The sequence below is a fragment of the Mandrillus leucophaeus genome, unplaced genomic scaffold, assembly GCF_000951045.1.
Source record: "Mandrillus leucophaeus isolate KB7577 unplaced genomic scaffold, Mleu.le_1.0 Scaffold140, whole genome shotgun sequence".
NCBI classification, from domain to species: domain Eukaryota; kingdom Metazoa; phylum Chordata; class Mammalia; order Primates; family Cercopithecidae; genus Mandrillus; species Mandrillus leucophaeus.
In genome coordinates, this window is record NW_012101366.1 from 3,607,592 (window position 1) to 3,635,394 (window position 27,803).

The following is a 27,803-nucleotide window of genomic DNA, read 5'->3' on the forward strand; positions in this document are numbered from 1 at the left end:
GAGGTCGGGAATTCGAGACCAGCCTGACCAACATGGAGAAACCCCATCTCTACTAAAAATACAAAATTAGCTGGGCGTGGTGGCGCATGCCTGTTACAATCCCAGCTACTAGGGAGGCTGAGGCAGGAGAATCGCTTGAACCTGGGAGGCGGAGGTTGCAGTGAGCTGAGATCATGCCATTGCACTCCAGCCTGGGCAACAAGAGTGAAACTCCATCTCAAAAAAAAAAAGGTAAACAAAAGGGCATGTCTATGTTCCAATAAAACTTTATTTATAGACACTGAAATTTGAATTGCATACCACTTTAACATGATGCAAAGTATTATTCTTCTCTTGATTTTTTCCTAACCATTAAAAAAATATACAGAACATTCTTACCTTATGGACAATATAAAAGCAGATAGAGGGTCAGATTTGGCCTATAATCTATAGTTTGTCAACCCATGCAATAAAAAATCCACAAAAGAACTTCAAGTAGCATTTTACAAAAGAAGAAATCCATATGAACCGTGCCCTTGTACTTTTATTCCATTTGTGTGTCTGTATTTAGAGTGTGATTCTCATAGGCAGCATACAGGTCTCTTTGAATATCTGAATAGGATATTGAGACCATTTTCATTTAATGTGGTTATCAATATTATTAGGTTTAAATCTCTCATTTTGCGATTTGCTCTTTATTCCGTATGTTCTTTGCATGGTTTTCCTATTTTTCTGCCTTCTTTTGGATTAAAATTTTTTAGTATTCTATTTCATCTCTTTTTGGAGGAGTAAGGAAAGTGATACTGCTAAGTATAATGTTTTGTTTTGGTATTCTAGTGGTTACTTTAGGTTTTATAGTACCCATCTTTAACTTATCACAGTCTACCTTCAAGCAATACGATGTCAACTTACAGTGTAAGAAACTTAAAATAGTGCAGTACTTCCAGTTTCCCCTCCAACTCTTTTGCTATTGTTGTCATATAGTCTCCTTCTAAATATGTAATAAACCCATACTACATTGTAATTAGTTTTGCTTAACAATCATCTTGGGGGCAGGGATGGCATTGGGAGTTATACCTGATGTAAATGACGAGTTGATGGGTGCTGACGAGTTGATGGGTGCAGCACACCAATATGGCTCATGTATACATATGTAACAAACCTGCACGTTGTGCACATGTACCCTAGAACCTAAAGTAAAATAAAAAAATTAAAAAACAAAAACAAAAAACTCATCCTTTATTAAAGAATTTTAAATAAATATGTGAAGTCCTATATATTTACTCATGTAGCTAACATTTCTGGTCTCTTCATTCCTTATTCTAGGTACCTATTTCCATTGGTATCATTTTCCTTCTGTATCTAGTTCTTTTTTTCACCTTTCTTATAGAGTAAGCTTGATAATGACTAATTATTTCAAGTTTCTTATGCCTGAAAAGTCTTTATTTCACCTTAATTTTTTGAAATACAGTTTTTTCTTTTCATCCTCTCTCTCTCTCTCTCTCTCTCTATCTCTTTTTCTCTGAGACATGGTCTCACTCTGTTACCCAGGCTGGAGTTCCGTGGTGTGATCACTACTCATTGCAGCCTTGACCTCCCAGGCTCAGGTGATCCTCCCACTTCAGCCTCCTGAGTAGCTGTGACTATGGGCATATGCCACCATGTCCAGTTAATTTTTTGTAGATACAGGGTTTCACCATGTTGCTCAAGCTAGTCTCGAACTCCTGGGCTCAAGTAAGCTGCCTGCCTCAGCCGCCTAAAGTGCTGGGATTATGGGTGTGAGCCACGGCACCCAACCCAGTTTTTCTCTTTCTTTCTTTCTTTTAGTAGATTAAAGATATTGCTCAGCTGGGCACGGTGGCTCACGCCTGTAATCCCAGCACTTTGGGAGGGCGAGGCAGGCAGACCACTAGGTCAGGAGATCGAGACCATCCTGGCTAACACAGTGAAACCCCATGTCTACTAAAAAATGCAAAAAATTAGCCAGGCATGGTGGCAGGCACCTGTAGTCCCACTCCAGCCTGGGTGACAGAGCAAGATGCCATCCAAAAAAAAAAAAAAAGATATCGCTCTACTGTCTTCTAGCTTGATTTTTTTCAATGAAGAATTTGTTGTTATCCTTATCTTTTTTCCTCTGAACATAATGGATATTTCTTCCTTTGCTTTTAACATGCTCTCTTTATCACTGACTTTGAAATGTGATTGTGATGGGTTTTGATATAGCTTCCTACTTATTTCTTATGCTTGAAGTTCAATTAAATTCTTAGATTTATGGGCATATAGTTTTCACCAAATTTAAAAAATATATTGACCATTATTTATCCAAGTATTTTTTTCTGTCTTTCTAGTCTCACCTCTCCTTCAAGGACTCTAATTCTACATATATTAGGCTGCCTGAAGTTTTACCACAGCTCACCAATGCTTGGTTCATTTTTTTTCTGCATTTATTTTGAATAGTTTCTATTGCTATGTCTTCAAAACCAATGATCTTTTCTTCTTCAATATTTAATCTTCTATTGATTCTATCATATATATTTTTCATCTCAGACATTATATTTTTATTTTTAGAATTTTAATATGGATCTTTTTTATATCTTCCTTATCTCTTAACTACTCTAAGATGTAATATATATAGGTAGTAGCTTTTTAAATTGATAAGTAAAAGTTTTATATATTTAGGGTATAAAAATGATGTTTTATATATGTAGTCATTATGAAATGGATAAATTAAGCTATTTAACATATGTATTATTTCACATACTTATTTTTTATGTGGTGAGAACACTTAAAATCTATTTTCTTGGTAATTTTCAAGTTTACAATATATTATTATTAATTATAGTTACCATGATACACAATAGATCTCTTAAACTTACTCCTCCTAATTGAAATTGTGTATCCTTTTACCAACATCTTTTCAACCCCCTGAATCCCCACCTCCTAGAAACCATGATTTTACTCTCTGTCTGTATGAGTTTGGCTTTTTAAAATTATACATATAAGTGAGATCATGTGGTATATCTAACATTTTGTCAATAATGGGTTGGTGTCCATGGATTCATTTTTATCCTTATCATAGGTCTTATTTTGCTACTTTGCATACCTGGGAATTTTTTTTTTTTTTTTTTTTTCCAGACAGGATCTCATTCTGTTACCCAGGCTCAAGTGCAGTGGCATGAACACAGTTCACTGTAGCCTTGACTTGGGAGCAGGCTCAAGCAATCCTCCTGCCTCAGCTTTCCATGCGGCTAGAATGAGAGGTACATGGCACCACACTCAGCTAATTTTTTTATTTTTATAGAGACAGGGTCTCACTTTGTTGTCCAGGCTGGTCTTGAACTCCTGAGTTCAAGCGATCCTCCCACCTTAGCCTCCCAAAGTGCTGGGATTACAGGTGTTAGCCACCATGCCCAGCCCCCTGTCAATTTCTGACTATATGCTAAACACTGTGAATTTAAAATTTTTGGTGCTGGATATTTTTATATTTCTATAAATATTCTTGGGTTTTGTTGTGGGATACAGTTAAGTTACCTGAGAATAGTTTGATCTTTTTGGGTCTTGGTTTTAAGGTTTGTCAAGCAGGACTGGAGCCTACTACAAAGGCAAAACCTTTCCACATACTCTACCTAATGCCCTGTGACTCAGAAGGTTTTCCAGTCTGGCTGCTGTTACCAGGCACTAATCCCAGTCCTGACACGTATGCGCTGTTCAGCTGAATACTCAAGAAGGACCCTCTGCAGATATTTAGATTTATCATTCTGTGACTCTCTCTCTTCTCTAGTATTCTTTGCTGCAAACTCTAGCTGACTTAGATTCCTGAGATTCTCACCTTTGTCTACTCAACTCAGAGTCTGTTGGGCTCTTTGCACTGCCACCTGGAAACTCTTCCAAGGGAGTAAGCCAGAGCAACCACAGGGGTCATCTTGTTTGTTTGCCACCTCTGCCCTTGGTTGCCTTATGCTCAGTGTCTTGAAAAACACTGGTTCATGTATTATGTCTATTTTTTGTTTGGTTTTAGATGAGAGGATAAATCCTTGTTACTCCGTCTTGGCCAGAAGCAGAAATTCTACCATATGGAATTCTTATTTCTATAATTCCACACTGAGTTTCCTTCCTTTTATAATTTTCTTATCAAAGTGATATTCCCCACATCTAGCATAGTACCTAAGACATAGTAGACACTCCATAAATAATTGTTATCTGAAGAATTACTTAAACAAGACATTTTGTTCTTAATTTCAAAAAAACTGTATTTTTGTGCTTCTAGTTAAAGAATCTAAGAAGTTTACTTAAATTTCTTCTGATTCCAGTTTTAAATTCTTTCCAGAGGTACACTATTTTTCTGGGTCTTTAAGACCACATTCCATTTTCCTTCAGTCCTTGTAGTAGTTCTCAAGGCCAAGAGTCTCTTATTTTCTGTTTATTCTTCTTGGATCAGAAGAAATATATTCAGATCTTTCTCATTGTGCCACCACCACCAAAAAGCAGGGTTTGTGGCTTGTTCTCGGTTGCACTGACTGAACATTTCAATAAGTTTGTGGTAATTTAAACTAAAATGAACTATAGAAAGGATATAATTCTATTTTCCAGAAGCAGATTAACACAAGAATGGAAAACCCAAGTTTATTAAGCAAGCAAAGATATGCAAGAACAAGCCACTTCATAGAAAGTTCTTGTGTCCCAAACAAAAAACTCAAATAGAGAACGCTGTCTCATCAAAAATCTGTCAAGTTCACTCTTGGATATTTTTAGAAATTAGGTTGGTGTGTATAGTCCTTAGACAAACTTTAAGTGACAAATATTTGTATAGTATGGCTCTGTAAAGTATTTCTACTTCTTTCCCTAATACACTACTCGAGTTTATGCATGAAAACTACAATGCTCAGCAAGCTTTTTGTCTTTACTTTTCTTATTGTCTACTCCTTTTATTTATTTATTTTGAGACAGAGTCTTGTTCTGTTGCCCAAGCTGGAGTGCAGTGGCATGATTTCACCTCACTGCAACCTCCACCTCCCAGATTCAGGCAATTCTCCTGCCTCAGCCTCTTAAGTTGCTGGATTACAGGCACCTGCCATCACGCCCAGTTAATTTTTTTTTATTTTTCGTATAGATGGAGTTTCACCATGTTGGCCAGGCTGGTTTTGAACTCCTGACCTCAGGTGATCCACCTGCCTCAGCCTCCCAAAGTGCTAGGATTACAGGTGTGAGCCGCTGTGCACGGCCTCTACTCCTTACTCTATTTCCTTTTACTTTAATGTCTAGAGCTGGAATGCATGGTTTAAGTGTGTGTGCGTGTGTGTATGCTTGTGTCTGTGTGTGTGTGTGTGTGTGTGTGTGTGTGTGAGAAACAGGGTCTCACTCTGTCACCCAAGCTAGAGTGCAGTGGCATGATCCTAGCTCACTGCAACCTTGAACTCTTGGGCTGAAGGCATGCTACCGCCTCAGCCTCCCAAGTAGCTGGAACTACAAGTGCACACCACTGTGCCTGGCTAATTTTTTCATTTTTATGTAGAGACAGAGTCTTGCTTGGTTGCCCAGGCTGGTCTTGAACTCCCGGGCTCAAGTGAACCTCTCACCTGGGCCTCCCAAAGTGCTGGATTATAGGTATGAGCCACCGCCCCCAGCCTAGAGCTGTAACTTTTTTTTTTTTTTTTTTTTTGAGACAGAGTCTCACTCTGCCACCTAGGCTGGAGTGCAGTGGCACTATCTCGTCCCACTGCAACCTCCACCTCCCGGGTTCAAGCAATTTTCCTGCCTCAGCCTCTCAAGTAGCTGGGACTACAGGCGCCCACCACCACGCCCGGCTAATTTTGTATTTTTAGTAGAGACGGGGTTTCACCATGTTGGTCAGGCTGGTATCAAACTCCTGACCTCAGGTGATCCTCCCACCTCGGCCTCCCAAAGTGCTGAGATTACAGGCGTGAGCCACCGCACCCAGGTGAGCTATAATCTTTGAAGTTAATAGAACACAAACAACAGACGGTAATGAGGAATCAGGAACTATATTATGCTTACCTAATAGGAAATATCCAAACAGAAAAGAATAATGCCCCAGTGGATATGATTTATCCTTTTGACAATATAGGTACTGTGCCAAGAATTGAAATCCAAAAAATTAAAAATCATTGCCTTCAAAATATTAAAAGAAACTACCAAGTGGAAATTAATACATGTATCAAGGCCTACAAAATATAACCCCCTATCAAGTAATTGATGACAATAATTCTTGGTAATATTTAGATAAAACAAATTTTATATTTAAAGAGCAATGAATACCTTATTCTCAACAAAACATAATTATAGTTTTAAAAAATAGCTCCAATGATTGCACATCGCAATATATATAAATTGTATGTAGCTATAGGAGCATTTAGTATTTTTTTAGGAGCACTTTCCAGTAACCAAGGGCAAAGACCAATATTTCTTTATTGTACCCCTGATTTTAAACACAGTACTTTAGTGGATGGACATTTTAAGGGATAAACACAAAAGCATTACCATATGGTTTTCATGGATACACTTATATGCATTAATAAACACTAAAGATGAATTGTGGAGACATGTATTCAATTCAAAAGACCATAGTAGGGAGAGGAATGGGCCTGGAAAAGAGGAAAAGTTATTCTTAAGGTCAGCTTTACGGTAAGGAAAAGCAACAAAATTTGAAAACGGGAGCCTTGTCATTTCCCTAGAAGAGAAACTGGACCATCTAGGGGCTCATTCGGAAAAGCAAAGTGGGTGAAGCCTGAACCCTACAGCCTATTACAAATACAGCTTTTCTTTGGGAATTCTAAAGAGTGGTGAACCCCAGCGCGCCTCAGGGAATCTCCTTTTGCCATCTATTCAATTCCCCAGCGATCTCCTCCAGTCCCAAGGCTTAGATGGCCACACATCTACCGACAAGGCCCAGGCTTAGGAGCACGTCCCTGAACTGAACGCCACACTCCAGACTGGTCCTCCTATCTGGAGCTTGAGATGACCCCGCACCAGGAGCATTTAGTATTTATGGAAAGACATAGAAGGCCTCCCACAACGCCAAGAACTTAAGGTCCACAGCATCTCACCCATTGTCTAGTCCATATGACCCTAAGGTGGGGGTGGGAGGCAGAGGAGCAAGGACAGTGTATTAGTCAGCTAGGGCTTTCATAACAAAGGACCACAGACTAGGGGGCTGCAACAACAGACATTCATTTCCTTACAGTTCTGGAAACTAGAAGCCCAAGAGCAAGATGTCGGCATGATTGGGTTTCACTCCGAGGGCCTTGGCTTATAGTTGGCTGTCTTCTGTCTGCGTCCTCACGTGACCTTCTCTCTGTGTGCAATGTCTGCTGTGTCCAGATTTCCTTTTTTTTTTTTTTTTTTTGAGATGGAGTCTGGCTCTGTTGCCCAGGCTGGAGTGCAGTAGCACGATCTTGGCTCACTGCAAGCTCCACCTCCCGGGTTCACGCCATTCTTCTGCCTCAACCTCCCGAGTAGCTGGGACTACAGGCGTCCGCCACCACGCCTGGCTAAATTTTTTGTATATTTTTTAGTAGAAACGGGTTTCACCATGTTAGCTAGGATGGTCTTGATCTCCTGACCTCGTGACCCACCCGCCTCCGCCTTCCAAAGTGCTGGGGTTACAGGCCTGAGCCACCGCGCCGGGCCCAAATACAGTAACATTCTGAGGAACTGGAGGTTAGACCTAAATATATAAATGGCGGCGGGGGCGGGGGGACAAATTTAGTCTATAACATACATCACCATTTATCTCTTTTATCCTTAAACTTCCAGGGGATGAAGTGTAAGTCAGCATTATGTGCCAAATGGAATCCCCATTTAGGCCCATGGTTCTTTTTTTTCTTTTTTTCTTCTTTGAGACGCAGTCTCGCTGTGTCATCCAGGCTGGTGTGCAGTGGCGCCATCTCCGCTCATTGCAAGCTCCGCCCCCCGGGCTCACGCTATTCTCCTGCCTCAGCCTCGGAGTAGCTGGGACTACAGGCGCCCGGCTAATTCTTTTGTATTTTTAGTAGAGACGGGGTTTCACCGTGTTCGCCAGGGTGGTCTCAATCTCCTGACCCCGTGATCCGCCAGCCTCGGCCTCCCAGCCCATAGTTCTTAGAGTTAGTGTATCATACCCTTAAACACTTAACCAGGCTATCTGTCCATCTTAGTTTTCAGTATTTCATAATTTTTTGAGTGTTTGCTGTTGTGTTTTTACGTTTTTGAACTTTTCTTAGATATTTTAGTGAAAAATTGGAAAATGTTTCAGTCATCACCAGATACAGGCCTGAAACTGAAACCACAAAGATTTTCGGAATTAGGCAGAGCCCTGGAGGGAGGGAGGATTTGTTACTGTTATTTTTTAATGAAAATGCCAATTTTTTGATAGTTTGGTGAAAATTGATGTAATCTTTTAGGGAAGCAATTTGGCAATACCCATCAAGAATTTAAGAGTATATACACCTTTTGAAATTTCTTCAGTGGTTTATAACCTGTTACTACAATCATTTATTTTGACTCAAATTATCCCAGATGTAGCCAATGGAAGTCCCTTCAATTTGGGAGAATTACACCTTTTAAGGTGTAATTCCAGTTAGAAATTTAACAGCAGGCCATTTTTAAAGGAGAACAAAGATTTTTTGTAAAGATGTTCATTACATCTTCATTTTTAATAATGAAAAATTGAAGGCAACCCAAATATTTTTGGAGAATATTTAATGATTGCAGTATAATGTACAAGGATTAAATCAGAATATAAAACTGCATGCAGATAATAAACCGAATCTGAATGTGTATAAGTATTTATGTCTAGAAGCGTGTAGATTTTAACTTTATCTAAACTTTTTCTAATGATCCTGTTTTCATGATCAGAACAAAAAAATATAATTCAAAGTGTGGTCGATTCTACCTGTCTTTCCAGGTAAACAGGGGCCCTCATTTTTTAATCCTAACACTAAAGAACTTAATGTTTCAGCTTATTGCTTAAGTATCATACATCCCACTGAAAGATGATCCATAAGATGTGTAGTTCTTATAAAAATTATAAAGATAATTCTACATATTTGAAATTATTTTAAAAATTTATTTTACCTCATAATATGATGTTTCCAACTCCTTTCCTCTCTTGATATTGCCTCTTAGATCTTTACTGAGTGAAACCAATTTATAGTGTGCAAAAATGGGATCAGAGAAACCTTATCCAAAGTACACACTTTAATGAATATCCTTAATCATTCAACTCATCACTACTATGATAGAGTGACTAAGAGTGCTGGCCTTCCGTCAGTTTAGGGGAAGGGGTAGGGCTGGGGTTTGCAGCCCTGATATTATGACACCCAGTGTGGTGGCAGCCTAATGCAGGGAAGCAGAGCCAGAGCAGGGTGAGGAGGGTGTCCATGCAGGGAAGAGGCAGGAGACATGACAGCAGATGTGTTACCCACAGAGAGATTAATCACATAAATCAATCTATTAAAGACAATGGGAGCCAGTTCTCTCCCTTGTGAAGAGAGGGATAACAAATATGGAAAAGGAGAAAACTGGAAATAAACTTACAATGTTGACTTGGAATTGGAGGTATTGATATGACTCATGAGTTTCAAGAAATATAGAGAAACAAATATAGATGTAAATGTGTGCATGTATCTATCAATACACACACACACATTCTCTAGTTTGGCCACTGACATTCCAGTAATAATGAGTACAACTAGCACCATATCTTGACTGCTAAATAAAATTCTCCACTAAAAGAACCTAGGGATATTTGGAGAAATGACTAATTCCAGAAGTAGGGCAGAGACAGTACCAAATGAAACTGGAAAATCATTTTGTGTCAGAAAGTAAGAACATATTCCAAAACTGATAGGGATATGTCAAAGGACAAAGCCAACTTGATGGGACTTCCACTGGCCACACGTGGGATAATCTGAGTCAAAATAAATGATTATAGTAACAGGTTACAAACCACTGAAGAAATTTAAAAGTCATTAGTTCATACTGCAATAAAGAAATCGAAAGTTTGATGAGAAATTGGATTTTGACATAGCTTCAAAGTGCCTCAAAACATTTATTAATTGCAAAGGGAGAAAGAACAACTTCATAGTGGAGAAGCCTGGAAGAAAGCATCTTAATTAATTATACAAGTGCACAGTGCCTTAAATAGGACCAATCAAAATTGCATGCCACTTGATAGGATGCAATGAGAAGAACACAGCATTACTTCTCTAAGATTCTTACCAAAGACGCATAATTTGAATCTAATTGTGAGGAAATATCAGATAAGCTAAAACTGAGAAATATTCTGCCAGATACCTGGCTTGCGATCTTCAAAAAAGTCAATGTCATGAACATCAAGTTAAGAATGAAGAACTATTCCATACTAAAGGAGACTAAAGAGGTGTGACACCTACATGAAATGTGTGATTCCAATGTAGATATCCTTTCACTATAAAATGCATTATTGAGACAATTGATAAAACTTGAAGGAAGTCTAAGCATTAAATGATAGTTATGTAATTTCCTGATTTTGATCATGGTATTTTGGATAAGAGAGAGAATGTTCTTGTTTATGAAACACCATCTCTAAGTATGCAGAAATGATAGCATATCAGGCCAGCCACTTAATCCCAAGTGATTCAGGGAACAAAGAGTTTTTTTATCCTCCGGTTACAAGCATATAGCAGTTATTTTGTCTTACTACTTTTGTTTCCTCATCTATTGTACAGTACTAGTGATAGTATCCATCTCTTTGCATTGTTATGAGATTAAATAAGATGGTAAAGGTAAAGTGCTTACTTAGTGCCTAAAGTTGGGCCTTTATCCTATTTTGGCCTGCTTTTAGTGTGTCTTCCCTTCTGCCCTACTGTTTCCTGTCCATGTTGGTTTCCTTTCCATAGCAACTCTTGCCTCTCCAACACAAAGCTTCATGCTCCCAAAAGCACTGAGTCAGACGGCATGAGCTATTCCTTGCATGATTATACTATCTTCACCAACAGAAAGAGATAATTTGTGTGAAAGGTAAATGTACAAAAAATATACAAAAATCTCATTTTTACAGTTCATAATGCAAATTTTTTCCATTCAAATAGAAGTTAATAATTCACTTTAGAACGTTTTTTAAGGTGAGTTAGATTCTATTGCGGTGAATACCTAAGCTAAAGTATGGCATTCTTTCCCTTTTTACTCTCCATGAAATAGAATATGTAAAACCTTCTAAAAGAATTTATATGCATAACTCAAGCTATCTTTTTCAAATACTTAAATTTTAAGTACATGTTGGTTACGCATGTATGTAAAACTGGTACTTTAATGCTATTATTTATTAAAATATTGATTTTCTAGAAAATTCCTAGCAAATGTGATTACAACTTTATAAATAGGAAATAGTAAAAAATGCTTAACTAAAGATAGACTCTTTCTTTAGTTTTTTGTAATAGTAACTATGATTCTGTCATTTTTCAAACATCAGCTTTATTACCAAGAACTTATCTGTAAGTTAGTGTTGAAGAGGTGTCAGGGTATAGGTATCTATGTGTATGCACAAGTAAGTTGTTTTATTATTGCTGGGTGTTTGGGTGTAAGGAAACAAGAAGAGTGTGGATATGTATCTATCACTGAGAAGACAAAGGAAATCCTGTAACTTCAGCTTTCAACACACTCAACTTGCACTGGGCTATAAAATCCTGCTAAACTATTTAAGGAAACGTCTCAGAGCAACATACAAGTCTCTCTTTAAGGAGGTGGTATTTGATTTCAGATTGTCTGTTCCTATCATGCTTCTATACAGTCTTCTATGGTGTTCCCCTAAACTAAAATCCAGTTCATTTGGACATCTCAATATTGGACATCAAGACACGAAAATAAAGTATATTTCCTTAGTTTAGGGCATTTTGAGGCAGGCAGATCACCTGAGGTCAGGAGTTTGAGACCAGCCTGGCCAACATGGCGAAACCCCATCTCTACTAAAAATACAAAAATATTAGCCGGGCTTGGTGGTGGGTCCCAGCTGCTCCTGAGGCTGAGGCAAGAGAATCGCTTGAACCCGGGAGTCAGAGGTTGCAGTAAGCCGCGATTGCACCCCTGCACTCCAGCCTGGGTGACAGAGTGGGACTCCATAAGTAAATAAATAAAAATATGTATCTTATTTAATCTCAAAGTATAAATTCAAGGTATAAATTTAAGTATAAATTCTTTTTTAAAAAAGTCTACCTTGTTTTGCCAGGAACTATAATAGGAATCCTTGTAAATGTAAAGTTAATTGAGTTTTTTCCCCCAAAATATATCTGATTATAGGCAACAGGTTCCAGGATTGGCGTCTTGACACAAAATGCAACTAACATGGGACTTTCAGTTATCATTTCTTTTCTATATGGATGGGAGATGACACTCCTGATTCTGAGTATTGCTCCAATACTTGCCGTGACAGGAATGATTGAAACCGCAGCAATGACTGGATTTGCCAACAAAGATAAGCAAGAACTTAAGCATGCTGGAAAGGTAAAATGAAGACTGTTATCACCATCGAAACATTTAAAGAGAAAAACAGTCAGAACTTTATGATATGTTAACTATATGATATGTTAACCATCCTTATGATCTATTAACTTCATCTCTTAGGGATCTGTAAAGTGATATGTATTCACAGAGAAATGCATACAGACCAATTTAGGGTAGAAGGTAGATATGTTATAGCAATAGGGTACATGATTTAGAGCACAGGCTCTGGAGTCTAATTAGCTGAGTTAGAATCCAGATTCTATCCTAACGAATATGTGATATGAGCAAGCTATGTCAACCCTTTGTAGACTTCAGGTTTCTCATCTGCAAAGTGGGAATAATAAGAGTATTCACTTACAAGTTTTTGTGAATATTGCATAAAACACAATATTATTATATGCAAAATACTTAGAATAGTGTCCGGAAGACAGTAAGCACTTACTAATGTCAGCCATTATTACTGGGGAAGTTTTCCAACATCATCATTCCCCATTTTCTAGTCATTGAATAATCAAATTTTCTTGAGCAATTTTTCTGCATATTTTATTTTTCAAAACAAACAGGCAATTCAGCAGTTACTGAATGCAAGGCAACGCACCAATATTGATAACATATAAAACAAGGCTTTAGAGAGAGGACCAATAAATGAACAATTTATTTAATCATTTGGAAAATACCAAGACATACAGGTATTTAAGCTTCTTAGGATCAACCATATTCATATGAATGTTATATTGGAGACTGAGGGAAACATTATTGTGGTATCATAACACCTAAGAATTGAAAGAGACATCATCTGACCCAACCATTAACCTGAAGTAGAAGACCCTTGCACAACATCCCTGTCAAATGTCCATCGCCATCTCCTACCACCTATTCCTCCAGTGGCAGGCAGTACATTCCTTTCCCAGGCTGCCTGTGCTTGGATAGTCTTGGGTGGTAGGCAGTTCTTTTCCTTTTCTTTCTTTATTTCTTGTCTTATTTATTTATTTGTTGTTGGACTTCTATCTTACTCTTCTTGGCTTTCATCTTGGTAGAGGTCCAAAATCTGCTTTTCATGACAGCCCTTTAGCAGCTGAATCGTTGTAAACAAGGAGTCTTCTGTTAACTCTACATCCAGGTCTTTAAGATGTTCCTCACACCCGTAATCCCAGAACTTTGGGAGCCAAGACGGGCGGATCTCTTGAGGTCAGGAGTTTGAAACCAGCCTGGCCAACATAATGAAACCCCGTCTCTACTGTTAGCCTGGCATGGTGGCACCTGCCTGTAATCCCAGCTACTTGGGAGGCTGAGGCAGGAGAATCACTTGAACCCAGAAGGAGGAGGTTGCAGTGAGCCGAGATTGCACCACTGCACTCCAACCTGGGCGACAGAGCACGGCTCTGTCTCAAAAAAAAAAAAAAAAAAGAAAGAAAGAAAAAGGTGTTCCTCTCCTGATACTGTTTCAGAGCTCTTGGCTACACTGGTGTACATCCTCTGAATAGCAAAATGATGTTAATATCCTTTACAGTCTGTATCACAGTGAATGTGTCACAATTGGCATAGCATAAATATCATACATATTCATGAATAGGAATGCCAAAGACATGACTCACTGTAATCTCATTTGCCTGAGCCTTAGACCTTTCCACCTTTCTTGCACAAGATAAGAACCCTTAGATTGTTTGCTTGTGCTGTATAGTCTGAACTACCTAGCAAATATTCGCCTCAGAGACAGTAAACAGTTGTTTAGACCTCCTTGTCTAATTTAAACATTGCAATAATGTATACAATTTCTAAATTAATGAGGCCTAATTAATTGTTTTCCTCATCTTATTTTTTATGTCATGAGCTTTCGTTCTATATGTACCCTTTGACTTTTCCTTTATGTATCATTAGAGCAACCTCAAACTATACAACAAACAACTCTAATCAAATAGGTAATTGGAGGCATTTTCCTGTGGCTTTTAATAAGTCAATTTACCAAACATCAATTTAGAACATAGACTAATAAAATGTATCGATCCTTCTTCAGTTGCATGTGTAGATTTGGACAAATTATCAAATGTTTAGTTTTTAAGACTTTGAATGGGCGGGGTGTGGTGGCTTACGCCTGTAATCCCAACACTTTGGGAGGCTGAGGCAGGTGGATCACAAGGTCAGAAGTTCAAGACCAGCGTGACCAACATGGTGAAACCTCGTCTCTACTAAAAATAAAAATATTAGCTAGGCATAGTGGCACACGCCTGCAATCCCAGCTACTCAGGAGGCTGAGGCAGGAGAATCTCTTGAACCAGGAGGCAGAGGTTGCAGGGAGCCAAGATCGGACCGCTGCACTCCAGCCTGGGCAACAGAGCGAGACTCCATCTCAAAAGATTTAAAAAAAAAGAAGAAGAAGACTTTGAATAGCTTAATTAGTTTTTAGTTTTTTTAATGACTATTTTCTAAGGGTCTGTAATAATATTCATCCTGTCTCCATTGTGAAAAATTGTCACAAATTTGTTTTATGCTCATTCCTTTTGTTTATCCTCAAACAAGTTTTCAGCATTCTTATCCATTTTCTTCACATACTGCAGAACGTTGCAAATGGAGGTTTCTTTGAGTCCATTTTTAAATTAATGAGAATTTTTAAAAAACCAACATCAAACTTGGGAGCAGAATCCTTGTGTCCTCACCACAGTCCAGAAATCTAGCTCCCTCCTGCAACCCAAGTTCATCCTCAGAGAAGGCCAAGTGTCTACCTGGTCTTTTCTGTCCCACAGTCCACTCTGCCAATCTGGAAATAGAATGTGAAAACAGGAAGTTTCTCTTTGAGGCCAACACATGTTCTCATGTCCGAAAAGCTATTCTAAACCAAAACTCTCTTCCATTTTGAATCCCATGTAATTATGCATTCTCTTTATAAACTACATAAATATGGAGAAGTATTCATCACATTTGAATTAAATGCCTTTTCACATTCACAGACACCAATATGAGAAATGACTTTATCTCATAAAGAATTTTATAACCACATGCCATGTTACTTTCCTGTAATGTTCCTGAGTCCTTTTAGGTTGCTGTTTTTAATTCTTTGCTAGAATAAGATAATTATGTGATTATCTCTGCTATCTTTTTGAGACACAGAAGTCTTACTCTGTTGCCCAGGCTGGAGTGCAGTGGCATGATCTCAGCTCACTGCAACTTCCGCCTCCCAGGTTCAAGTGATTCTTGTGCCTCAGCCTCCTGAGTAGCTGAGATTACAGGCATGTGCCATCATGCCTGGTTAATTTTTGTATTTTTAGTAGAGACAGGGTTTCACCATGTTGTCCAGGCTGGGTCTCAAACTCCTGGCCTCAAGTAATCTGCCTACCTTGGCCTCCCAAAGTACTGGGATTACAGTCATGAGCCATTGTGCCCGACCTCTGCTCTCTTTACTTGAATTGTTTCATAATTTGTAGGAAGCTCCTTTGCATGTGAACATAATGCTCACTAATGTTTTATTCTTCTGTCTATGGAACAAATTGAAATTGAAATTCAGTAAAAACTTGAATGGGGCTAAACTTAGATCAGTAGACTAAATCTCAATAAGACATTTTCCTTAAGCTTATTATCCTAAAGTGTCATTTTTCTATCTTACTTTCTGGGAGGAAAGGAAGCTAACAATACTTGTCAGGAAAACTTACTGACTTGATATAATTAATATGTCTCCAGTGTGAGTGACTGGAATTCACAAATGGGAAAAGATTCACCATTACTAATTTTATTTCTATATTGTATTGTCCTATTTTATAAGATAGCAACTGAAGCTGTGGAGAATATACGTACTATAGTGTCATTAACAAGGGAAAAAGCCTTCGAGCAAATGTATGAAGAGATGCTTGAGACTCAACACAGGTGATTGTAGATTCATGCTGACTTCAAAAACTTAATTTTGTTCTGTAAAGGCAGTACTCTTGAATGACTCCAGTGGTTTGCCTGCTAATTCATTTGCTCTTGAGTCTTTCCTAATAACGGCCATGTCATAATTTCTCCTATGACTTCACCAAGAGAAACTAGAAGAGGAATTGAGGGCAAGTGCAATTAGAATAAGTATTTTAGGCCCTCTCACATTACCATTAACTATCTGTTACTTAGTATGCACATTTGTCTCATCTTCCTGAAAGAATATTAATGAAATAACATACGCAAGAAAGAAAATAAAATTGTGGGCTGGGCGCTGTGTCTCACGCCTGTAATCCCAGCACTTTGGGAGGCTGAGGTGGGCAGATCACTTGAGGTCAACAGTTAGAAACCATCCTGGGCAACATGGTGAAAGCCCATCTCTACTAAAAATGCAAAAATTAGCCGGGTGTGGTGGTGCACACTTGTAGTCCCAGCTACTCGGAGGCTGAGGCAGGAGAATCACCTGAACCTGGGAGGCAGAGGTTGCAGTGAGCTGAGATCACACCATTACACTCCACCTCCAGCCTGGGTGACAGAGCAAGAGAAAAGAGCTCAGCCCTTTACGCTAAATCCCTAAAATAGTTTACATTTTAAATACGAATATATACATAATAAATGCACTTACTCTTTTAATTTTAAACTAGTCCTCCTTATCACATTGACTTAGTGATGCTTTTTATATTACTTTATCAGAAAGACAGCTTTGTACTGTTTTGGACTCATACTTGTAGTTGGCACCACGCTTTAATTTCCTCTATTCTGTGAAGGAAAGATTATAATAGACAATTAGAAAATCCTTCTAAATACTTCTAAACCAAATCTCTAACTCTTACACTAGCCATCCTTTCACAGGCTTTGCCCATTCATTTAACAGTATGTAAAGTTAAATTTGTTACACGGAACTAGAGAGTATATGACTATAGAGAAAAGAATTATAATATTATCTGTCTTTCTCAAAGATTTCTCAGATAAAAAAAAAATCACTTTCTCTTTAATCATTCAAAAAATGCCTTTCTGCTAAATTGTAACATTTCAAAGTTCTCTCTATTTATTATTCTACATTTATTAAATTGACCTTGCTGTAATTCATGCCTTATTATTTGGTAAATTTTGTACATTCCAGACATACCTCGAAGAAAGCACAGATTATTGGAAGCTGTTATGCATTCAGCCATGCCTTTATATATTTTGCCTATGCAGCAGGGTTTCGATTTGGAGCCTATTTAATTCAAGCTGGACGAATGACCCCAGAGGGCATGTTCATGTAAGTCGTGGAAATAGTCCGGACCTGGTGGCTCACACCTGTAATTCCAACACTTTGGGAGGCCAAGGCAGGTGGATAACTTGAGGTTAGGAGTTCGAGACCAGCCTGACCAACATAAGAAAACCCCATCTCTACTAAAAATACAAAAATTAGCTGGGTGTGGTGGCAGGCACCTGTAATCCCAGCTACTCGGGAGGCTGAGGCAGGAGAATTGATTGAACCCAGGAAATGGAGGCTGCAGTGAGCTGAGATCACTCCACTGCACTCCAGCCTGGGCAACAAAGTGAGACTCTGTCTCAAAATTAATTAATTAATTAATAAGTTGTACAAATATATAAACCTTGTAAGGGGGTCAAGTACTTATTTACCAGAAAGATGTCTAGTTTATAGTGAATTATCATTTAAATCACATATGTGGAAAAGGCATGCTTGAATTTTTGTTAAGCTGGAATTTTTTTAAATATACGTATATTTTTAAATTTTGTATTGATATATAATAGTTATACATATTTTAGGGGTACATGTGATATATGCATATAATATTTAATGATCAAATCAAGGTAATTGGGATGAATTTTATTTTTAATTGACAGACAATAATTGTACATGTATATATATGGGGTACAGTGGGATGTTCTGATATATGCTAACATTGTGAAATGATTAAATTGAGCTAACTGTTTTTGTTATTTAGTCTCTATAAGAAGTACAGCATAACTGGCAAAATACTGATACTGATATAAGGCATGAAATCTGAATTAAATTCCCAGATGAATTGCTCTCTGCTTCAGTTTACTAGAACATGGGAGTGTAGGGGCAAAATGTGCCTTCTTGTCATTCATTCCTTAGGACATTTGTGACACATTATGAAACTCTCAATGTGGAGATGGTTTTCTAAAGTATGACTGTAAATTAGTGAGGCTGAATTCTTTGCTAAGCAAATAATCCAGAAGCAAAACATACAAATGAGTGTTTCCCTTCAAAAATGTCACGTTTGGAATTGAACAAAGTATCCCATGAGGCTACTTCTTCCCAAAGCATTAGTTTGGAGCTCCTATTTTGAAGTTCTGGTCACATAGTTATGAATTTATTTGTTTTATAGGAACATCTAATGCAACTGCTAAATTAGAAAAATTAATTTTCAGTATTAATTCTGAGCTGAGAGCCTAAAATATCAGAAATATTGCTAATCTATCATAAATGTAATTGCTAAGCATTTAGAACTAGAGAAATCCATACAATACTTGACTCAAAAAAGTAACATTATATTATTTTTAACAAGCCCACCAAAAAATGCATATCCATGCAAGTATCAGCCTCTTCACAGTAACGAATTGGGAGATTACACCTGTTCCAAGGACGCTGCCATTTGGCAGAACACACTGGGCACTTCTCTTTGGGTTTTGTTTCCCAAGTCTCAGGACATTCCTTTGAATATCCTTATTGTTGGCGTATTTGTATTTTCAGGATAGGTTCAACTTGAGGAAATGGCCAAAAGTAATTTAAACCTGAGTAATTTCAGAATAACCTGGAATAATTTTTCATTTCTATTCACATGAAAATGTATGTATGTATGTATTTATTTATTAAGCATTAAGTGAAGTCCCAGGAAGTTTCTGTGTTAGGCACTGATGAGAAAACAGTCCACAGTTCACCAACCCAGTATTCCTAAATCTTACTTGACACCAAAGCCACTTAGAAGTTTCCTAGAAGCAGATTTCCTTATAAAATGGAATATGCAAATGGAATATCTGCATTTAAAATTTCAAGAGAAGGGCCAGTGGTGGCTCATGCCTGTAATACCAGCACTTTGGGAGGCCAAGGCAGGTGGATCACCAAAGGTCAGGAGTTCAAGACCAGCCTGGGCAATGCTATAAAACCCTGTCTGTAGTCAAAATACAAAAATTAGCCGTGTATGGTGGTGCATGCCTGTAATCCCAGCTACTTGGAAGCCTGACGCATGAGAATCACTTGACCCCAGGAGGCAGAGGTTGCAATGAGCCGAGATCACACCACTGCAAGCTAGCCTGGATGACAGAGCTAGACTCTGCCTCAAAAAAATTAAAATAAAATTTCAACAGAAATTGCAAGTTCCCTGTCCTATGTTCTCCTAGCCTCTAAAATAGTGTGCACTATTGCCTGTGTGAACTTATATAAACCACAATTATATTTAGCCTTGGACTTCATTCTCATTACATAAAACTAATTACTTAGGTAGATTAACAAGAAACAAAATCTGAAACACATAAATTATTCAGCTCACCAGTCCCCATTAGCCAGTTTTTCCTTTGTTCTAATATAATCCAGGCACTCCCAATTTTGAAAATTGGTTGTATTCCAAAAGTTTGTTTGCAAGCCAATAGTTGAAACTCAAAATATGTTTTCTTCATGTTGCTCTAAACTTTCTGCAGCCTTCTTCAATCCCCAGGTCACCATTCCTTCTGTATAACTAGTTTTGAGTATTAGTAGAAAGAAAGCCAATTAAACATATTCATAGTAATGTAGGATGTTTGATGATTTTCTAAATTCTCACAGAAGAATTTTCATCTCTTTTCATCAATTTCTCTGTCACCAGTCTTTCTTTGCTTTGTAATCACACCTATAAAAAATATAAGAAGGCCAGGCATGGTGGCTCATGCCTGTAATCCCAACACTTTGGGAGGCCAAGGTGGGTGGATCACGGGGTGAAGAGTTCAAGACCAGCCTGGCAAACATGGCGAAACCCCGTCTCTACTAAAAACTACAAAAATTAGCTGGGTGAGGTGATGGGCGCCTGTAATCCTATCTACTTGAGAGGCTGAAGGAGGAGAATTGCTTCAACTCAGGAAGCAGAGGTTGCATTGCAGTGAGCCGAGATCGCACCACTGCACCGTAGCCTGGGCAACAGAGCACGACTCCATCTCAGGGGGGGAAAAAAAAAGTATATATATATATGTGTGTATATATATATACTTATATATAATATGAAAAAGAAATGTCTCCCAGGACCATAAGTCCCCTTCTGCCTATTTCCAATGTCTCTGCTCTCTTTGAAGCAAAGCAAATTCCAAAGCGTTCCCTATTCTTGCTCTCTACACTGCTTCTATCTCAAATTCACTCCAGTCAAGCCTTAGTTCCCCAACACTCCACTAGAAGGACTGGTTCTCAGGGTCCCACTGACCTCCATCCCGCCCATCCATACTCAGCCCCCGCAGTCCTCAGTTCTCCTCTAACTTGGCCTCTCAATAGCATTTGACATCTCTTTCCTGAAACATTTTCTTCTCCAGGCTTCTCTAGGCTTTTCTCCTTTGTCCTTGGCCCCTCCTCCTCCACTTTCTTTACTGGATCCTGTTTTTCAGCCAGGCCTCTGTGTGTTGGAGGGTGTTAGAGCTCTCAGACCTTTCATTTACTACACTTTCATTAGTGATCTCATCCAATCTGTCAGTTTTAAATACCACCTATGTCCTGATAACTTCCTTCTGTATACTTCCAACTCTGGCCCTGCCCTGAGCAAAAGACCCTTATCCAACTACCTACAAGACACCTCCACTTGGATGACTAATATCTCAATGTGTTCAAAACAGAATTTAAGTTTTTTCTCCCCAAAGGTTCTCTTCCCCAAAACTTTCCCATCTTAACTAATAATACCAACCACCATCCACACAGTTGCTCAGCTCAAAAATGTTGGAGTCATCCGTGTTGCTTCTCTTGTCATTGTCCACCACATAAATCACTGATTCCTCATGACCCTAATTCCAAAATTCTTCTCATCCTTTCCACCCTCATCCAAGTCCTCCCTGTCTTGACTGGACCACTGCAACAACCTCACCAATGTCCTTGTGTCCACTCTTGCTTCCCTATAATCCATTCTCCACACTGCAGCCAGACTGATCATTTAACGCACAAATCTAATAGCATCAGTTTATTAAAATTCTGCAAGATCTAGATCTTCCCACTGAAATTTGAATAAAGCCAAAGTCCTTACCATGACCTGAAAGACCTTCATGATGGGGCTGCTGCATTTCTTTCCAATTTCATCCACTTCTGCCTCCCATGTGAACTACTCGTCAGTCCCACACTTGCCATGTCTGTCCCTGGACCTCCCCATTGCAGGGTCTTTGCACTTGCTATTCTCTGCCTGGAATACCCAGGCACCCAGGCTAAGTCCACTCCTCAGAGGGACTTTCACTGAGGGTCCAAAGTAGTTCCTCTAACCCTCCCTCCTCATCACTCTCTTTCCCATCACCATGTTTTGTTTATAACACTTATGACACTTATGATTCTATTAAATTATATTTTGTGTTTCCATATTTATGAGTGCATAGACTGAGGGCAAGTTGTAACCTATCTTATTCACTGATGTTTCCCAAAAGCCAAAAATAAGTGGGTGGCACATAATAGATACACAATAAATATTTACTAAATGAATGACTGAATCAAAATTAAGGGGGAGATTTGGAATGGTACATAATTAGGCAGTGCAGTCATTTCTGGAAATGTGCCTCGGAGTCACCTTCACACTTTGAAAATAGGAGTCTGTTTTTCACAAATTCTTCTAATTTTCTTCTTTTCTACACCCATATGTCTAATACCAGGTGCTTTGGCAGGAGGACTGGATCTAAATCGAGGGCAACCATTGATATAAAATACGATGTGTGGAATTGAGAATTTACCTCTACCTACTGAGATTTGTTTAGATTAAAACTAAGCAAAAAATGTCTCAGTTGAAGAATGATACAACCTCAAAATCATGCCAGTACTATCATGCCAGCAAATGACACCAGTCAGGATGTTTCCTTTAAGGGGCTTCCCAGGACTGCTAACCATTCCGTTACTTATGAAAATTGCTATAACGGCAAACCTTGATTGAATCTTTACTCAGTTTTAAGAATTTGCCGTGTATTATCTGTTTAATGCTCTAAACTACCCTGTGAAATACTATGGTTCCCATTTTACAGATGAGAACAATTAAGACTCAAAGAGGTTACCTAACTTGCTCAAAGTTACATAATCAGTAAGTAGCAGAGCACAGATTCAAGTTCATGGTTCCAGATGCCAGAGGTTAGGCTTACTCAATATATATATATATATAATTATTATTATTATTATAAATTCTGTAGCCAAATATTCATAGAATATTTCTGTGAAATTATTTTTTAAATAAGTCTGGCTTAGTTTTTCAAACATTTGAATATTCAAAGTTGGGCTGATTCCTCACATATAAATGGAACAAGTGACTTGCTTAGTGTTATGTTATAGCCCTAAAATAGAAGAATGAAAAGTCCCCAATAAAAATTTCTTCCCTGAGCTGGCCTACCATGCTTCCTGAATTTCTTTTAATTAAATTCATTAAAAGGGGGTCTCTTCTAGATACATAAGCATTTTAACTCTCAGAACATAAGAGTAATAATTAAAGAATAGTACCACCTTGGTATTTCCCAGTGCCCCAGGGGAAGGAAGAAATAGAGAGCTGTCTGAGCTAGATCACTGGTATTACTTTTCTTTTTTTTTTTTTTTTTTGAGTTGGAGTCTCGCTCTGTCACCCAGGCTGAAGTGCAGCGGCACAATCTCAACTTACAGCAACATCTGACTCCTAGGTTCAAGCTATTCTCCTGCCTCAGCCTCCTGAGTAGCGGGACTGCAGGCACATGTCACCATACCAGGCTAATTTTTGTATGTTTTGGTGGAGACCATATTTCACCATGTTGGCCAGGCTGGTCTCGAACTCCGGATCTCAAGTGATCCACCTGCCTTAGCCTCCCAAAATGCTAGGATTACAGGTGTAAGCCACCATACCCAGCCTCACTTTTTGAGTTCCATTCAATCAGAATAGAGACAGAATAAGGGTACCCATACTTTTGGAGTATGGACAAATGATTCTCTAGGAATTCTCTTCCAGTATTAAATGTGGTTATTGGCCAAAAGAGAAACATAGCACTATGCATAATGTCAATAGATGAGATTTGTCTTCAACACCAAAGAGGATTTGGTCCTACAGACCAAATGTGACCCCAACTACCATGAATGTGTCACAAGGTCCCTTTAGACACACTAAATTGTATCTGGTCCAGAAGACTCTGTACCTTCCAGAATCTAGGATGACAGACAGCTTTCAATCTCATCAACTAGCTAAACCAAAGGAATTTACAAAGAAAACTCCCTCTTACTAGAATTATCCTTAGGTAGAAAGCACTTTGCGCCATTCTCTAAACTAATGGTGTTCCAACTCATCAATCTAGGAACTGGTTAAAACTGTAGATATCTAGATTTCATCCTGCAAAATCTGATTTGTAGCTCTAGTATGGGGCAGGAATCTTCATTTTATCAAACATTCCAGATTACTCCAAGGCATAATTTATAGCTACAAAGATGGGTTATCTGTGTCTCTTTCAAAAATGACATTGTGTCTCAGAAAGGGAGGTACAAAAGGGAGTTTTAACAGCAAAATTCTTTAATGTGCTCATAATATTAGTTTGTCAGCAAGGCTTTTTAGAGGAAAAAAGCCTCTAAAAGAAAAAAAAGACAACATGCATGTCTTATGGTAGAAGCTGTCTCTATCTCTATTATTGTAGAAGTTTATCTGAAATGAGCATTTAAAATAAAGTGATAACATTTTCATTCTGCTGCCTTACAGACAAGGTATAATGGCATTTAGAAAATCTCTTGTTTAGGTTCTCATGCACACATGTATAGTAAAACACTCACCTCTCCCTTTGTTAGTCCTGGTAACACATTCTATTTGTTATTTCACTATAAATGTGCAGATTTAGAAGTACAAAATAAGTTTATTTTCTCCTGTCTCTTTGTGTTAGTCCCTTTAGGCTAGTTTCCAGCTGACTTGCCTTTTGCAATACAGACCAAGAACCATTCCTAATCAGGAGAGGTTTCTGTAACCTTCCTTTCTCCACTGCAAAGCTTTCTCTATCTCTGTGAGTTTCTTCCATATTTTCTATCTATATTATCAAGAAGCTAAGCAGAGCATATAGGTAAGAAAGAATCAGGACATGGCAGCCTTCAGTGCAGTAATAATGAAAGTCACAGCTTTGAAAACTGCCTGAGAAGCAGAACCAGGCAGTTTATGGGTGTATGTCCTAGTTCTCTTAAACACCAAATGCAGTTCTTGACAAGAAACCATATTGTATTTCCAATAATAATGTGGTTATTGGCCAAAAGAGCAACATAGATGGGTTTTCAATGAATATTAACAGTTGGTCGATCCCTTGAAATAATAAAGGATGGACAGAAGTGAGCTAGGCCTGCACCATCATTTTTGCCCTAGGAGGCTGGGCAGCTGGGGAAGAACTGTGTCATTGTTATGAAAGCAACACTGGTTAGACAAAACAAAGAAAACAGGAAAGACTTCTTTCCATATTGGTGCCATGGCAGCCACCCAGCTCTTGCCTGGCTCCTCCCCAGAGATTATCCGGAAGAGACAGACAAGGACAAGGTAAGAAGGCTAAATCAACCACTGAAGGGACCTAAAGAAGAGAAATCAAAAGACAGTTGATATCTAGGGCCTTGTGAAGATTCTAAAATGGGAAACAAGTGGTAACGAACTCCAACATGTAGGAAAAGACCATTCCAGCCAGCTTTCCACTGCAAGTAAGACCATGTAGGGGAAAATACAGAGAGGAAGGCAGCTCACGTTCCAACCCTACAGTTTCATGTGCTTCTGGGCAAATTGCATAATTTTTCTGAGCTGGAGCCTCCTCATTCATTGACTGATAAGTTTCCATTCTACTTATCTCCTAGGTGATTAGATGGTATCTTGTATATGAAAACATTCTAGGATCCAAAGAACCAAATAAATGTTAGTTGCTTATTTTCTCTCTCCTATCTGTTGAGAAAAGGATTTAGGGTGGGAAGCAGTCTCTGGGTTGTATATGGATGATACATAGATGAGCATGGGAATAATTTTAATGACTATCTCTATGGGGAAAGATACTCTGCTTTCTAATCAAAGAAAGAAACTTAGTGAGTAAGGACTTGGAAAGTTGTGATTTGACTGCCATGCTAATGTCTACAGAAGTGTGAGAGCTTTTTTTTTTTTTTTTTTTTTTTTTTTTTTTTTTTTTGCTGTTTTGTTGTAGTGCAGTGGCATGACCTCGGCTCTCTGCAACCTCCACCTCCCAGGTTCAAGCAGTTCTCCTGCCCAAGTCTCCTGATTAGCAAGGATTACAGGCATGTGCCAACACACCCAGCTAATTTTTGTATTTTTAGTAGAGATGGAGTTTCACCATGTTGGCCAGGCTGGTCTCAAACTCCTGACCTCGTGATCCACCCACCTCAGCCTCCCAAAGTGCTGGGATTACAAGCATGAACCACCGCACCCAGCCCCGTTAGTGACTTTAAAATATTTGTCATGATACTAAATTATTCCTCTTTATATATCCCAAATGGGTGAAACTCCTCAAGACCAACAGTGGCGTGAGAGGTTGCCCTGTACATTTCTCCCAGTTAGGCGTTCAGTTCAAATGCCTCCAGGAGTTTAAACCAGATTTGAAGGATCTGGTTTAACTATGTTATGGAGTTACAGCACGGGTTGTTCTACAATAAGTACTTGTTGAGTGGAACTGAATTTCAGTTTAGCTCACCCTAGCTAATTGGGTCTGATTAGGTAAGGACAAATTCTGTAGCAGACCAGTTTTTTCCATGTGTGGGCCTTGGCCTACTTTTATACAGAATCCACCTGCCAAAAAAGCATAAAGATTACTGTCCCTGGGCAGTAATCCCTCACTTTGGGAGGCTGAGGCAGGCGGATCACGAGGTCAGAAGTTCGAGACCAGCCTGGCCAACACAAAAATTAGCTAGGCATGGTGGTGCACGCCTATAATCCCAGCTACAGGAGGTGGAGGCAACAGAATTGTTTGAACCCAGGAGGCGCAGGTTGCAGTGAGCTGACATCATGCCACTGCACTCCAGCCTGAATGACAAAGCAAGACTCCTTCTCAAAAAAAGAAAAAAAAAAAGATGAAGAAGATTAGTGTCCCTGACTGAACCCCAGATAGTCCATCACCTCAAAGTCCACACTTCCCCCCCAGGGTCTTCAACATAACTCTCATCAGCATCAGCCCCCATCCCACTTACCTTTCTCTCAGCACTCACTCAATAAAGACAGTATCAGGGCTTTTGCTCGTACTCTCCCTTCTCTACTGAACCCTTTCTTCCTGCTCCATTCTCCATCCTTTGGGTCATTTACCTCCCACAAACACAAGTTCTGAGTTGAAGGCCCTTCTCCCTTTCTCATGAATATTTCCATTTTCAGAGCAACCTAACAAGGACGTCCGCCTCTGGACATTTATGTCTAATGCTTACCATTACTTTTATAGTGGAAATGTTAGGACAGGTAGAGATTTTGGCGTATCTCAAATCATGGGAAGAAGCTATTTTCTCAGTTGTTGATTTCAGAGAAGGCTCTACTCGTGTGGGACTAGAAACCAGGTCTCCTAACTCATAATCCAATTATCTTCCCAGCTCATCTGCTAATTCTTGGATCAGACTGAGGCTTAAGTCTGACTCAGTCTGATTTTTCCTTGCATTAAAACCACATTTAAAACAAACAAACAAACAAGAAAAAAAACTTCCGATTGGGTTATCTAAACTCCATAACCATTTCTGATGTTTATAGCTGGGTATCAAATAATTTAAATGGCATTTTGAGCTTTAAACACTTTCTGTAAATATCAGTACTAAAAATGTCTTGACATCACAGAACTAAGTAACAATTATTTTAGTGTTATTTTTGTTTTTATATTTTATACTGTGTTTGATCTTTGTAAAGTCAACAAAATTCAGGATCTGAGGTCTAGGTCACTGAAGAGATTGCATCAGCATCAACATCTACCCTTTGGTAGGCCCCATCGAGGGAGAAATTCACAAGGAGCCCAGACGTGTTTACTTAGCTGTTATCCAGCACTGGAAACAAGCAACTGGGTTCTGTGATGTCCTTTTACTGCCTAATGTTTAAATATTGCCAGTGACACCGGTCCAGTTTTAGCCTAATTGTGCCTTTAGCTTTGTTACTAAGATGCATTGTTTTGCATTCCAGTACAGTACTTTCATATCTAAAATGAAATAGAAAATGAGGGGAAAATATTTAACCATGGTCAGGTCCTGTGCCACAATCGAGTAAATATTCTGTGTGCTTCCAAACATCATTTGCATACTTACCATTTTATAATTAACATGTTTTGAAATGGAG

At 38.7% G+C, this 27,803-nt stretch overlaps 1 protein-coding gene across 1 annotated transcript in view; it reads left to right on the forward strand.

The window, feature by feature from the left end:
- The window catches only part of ABCB5 (ATP-binding cassette, sub-family B (MDR/TAP), member 5), a 127,808-nt gene that overhangs the window by 85,108 nt on the left and 14,897 nt on the right, over window positions 1-27,803 (forward strand). The window contains exons 20-22 of the mRNA XM_011973911.1: window positions 12,253-12,456; window positions 16,211-16,311; window positions 17,483-17,623. Coding sequence (XP_011829301.1) covers window positions 12,253-12,456; window positions 16,211-16,311; window positions 17,483-17,623 — 446 coding nt within the window. The remainder of the gene's footprint in view (window positions 1-12,252; window positions 12,457-16,210; window positions 16,312-17,482; window positions 17,624-27,803) is intronic.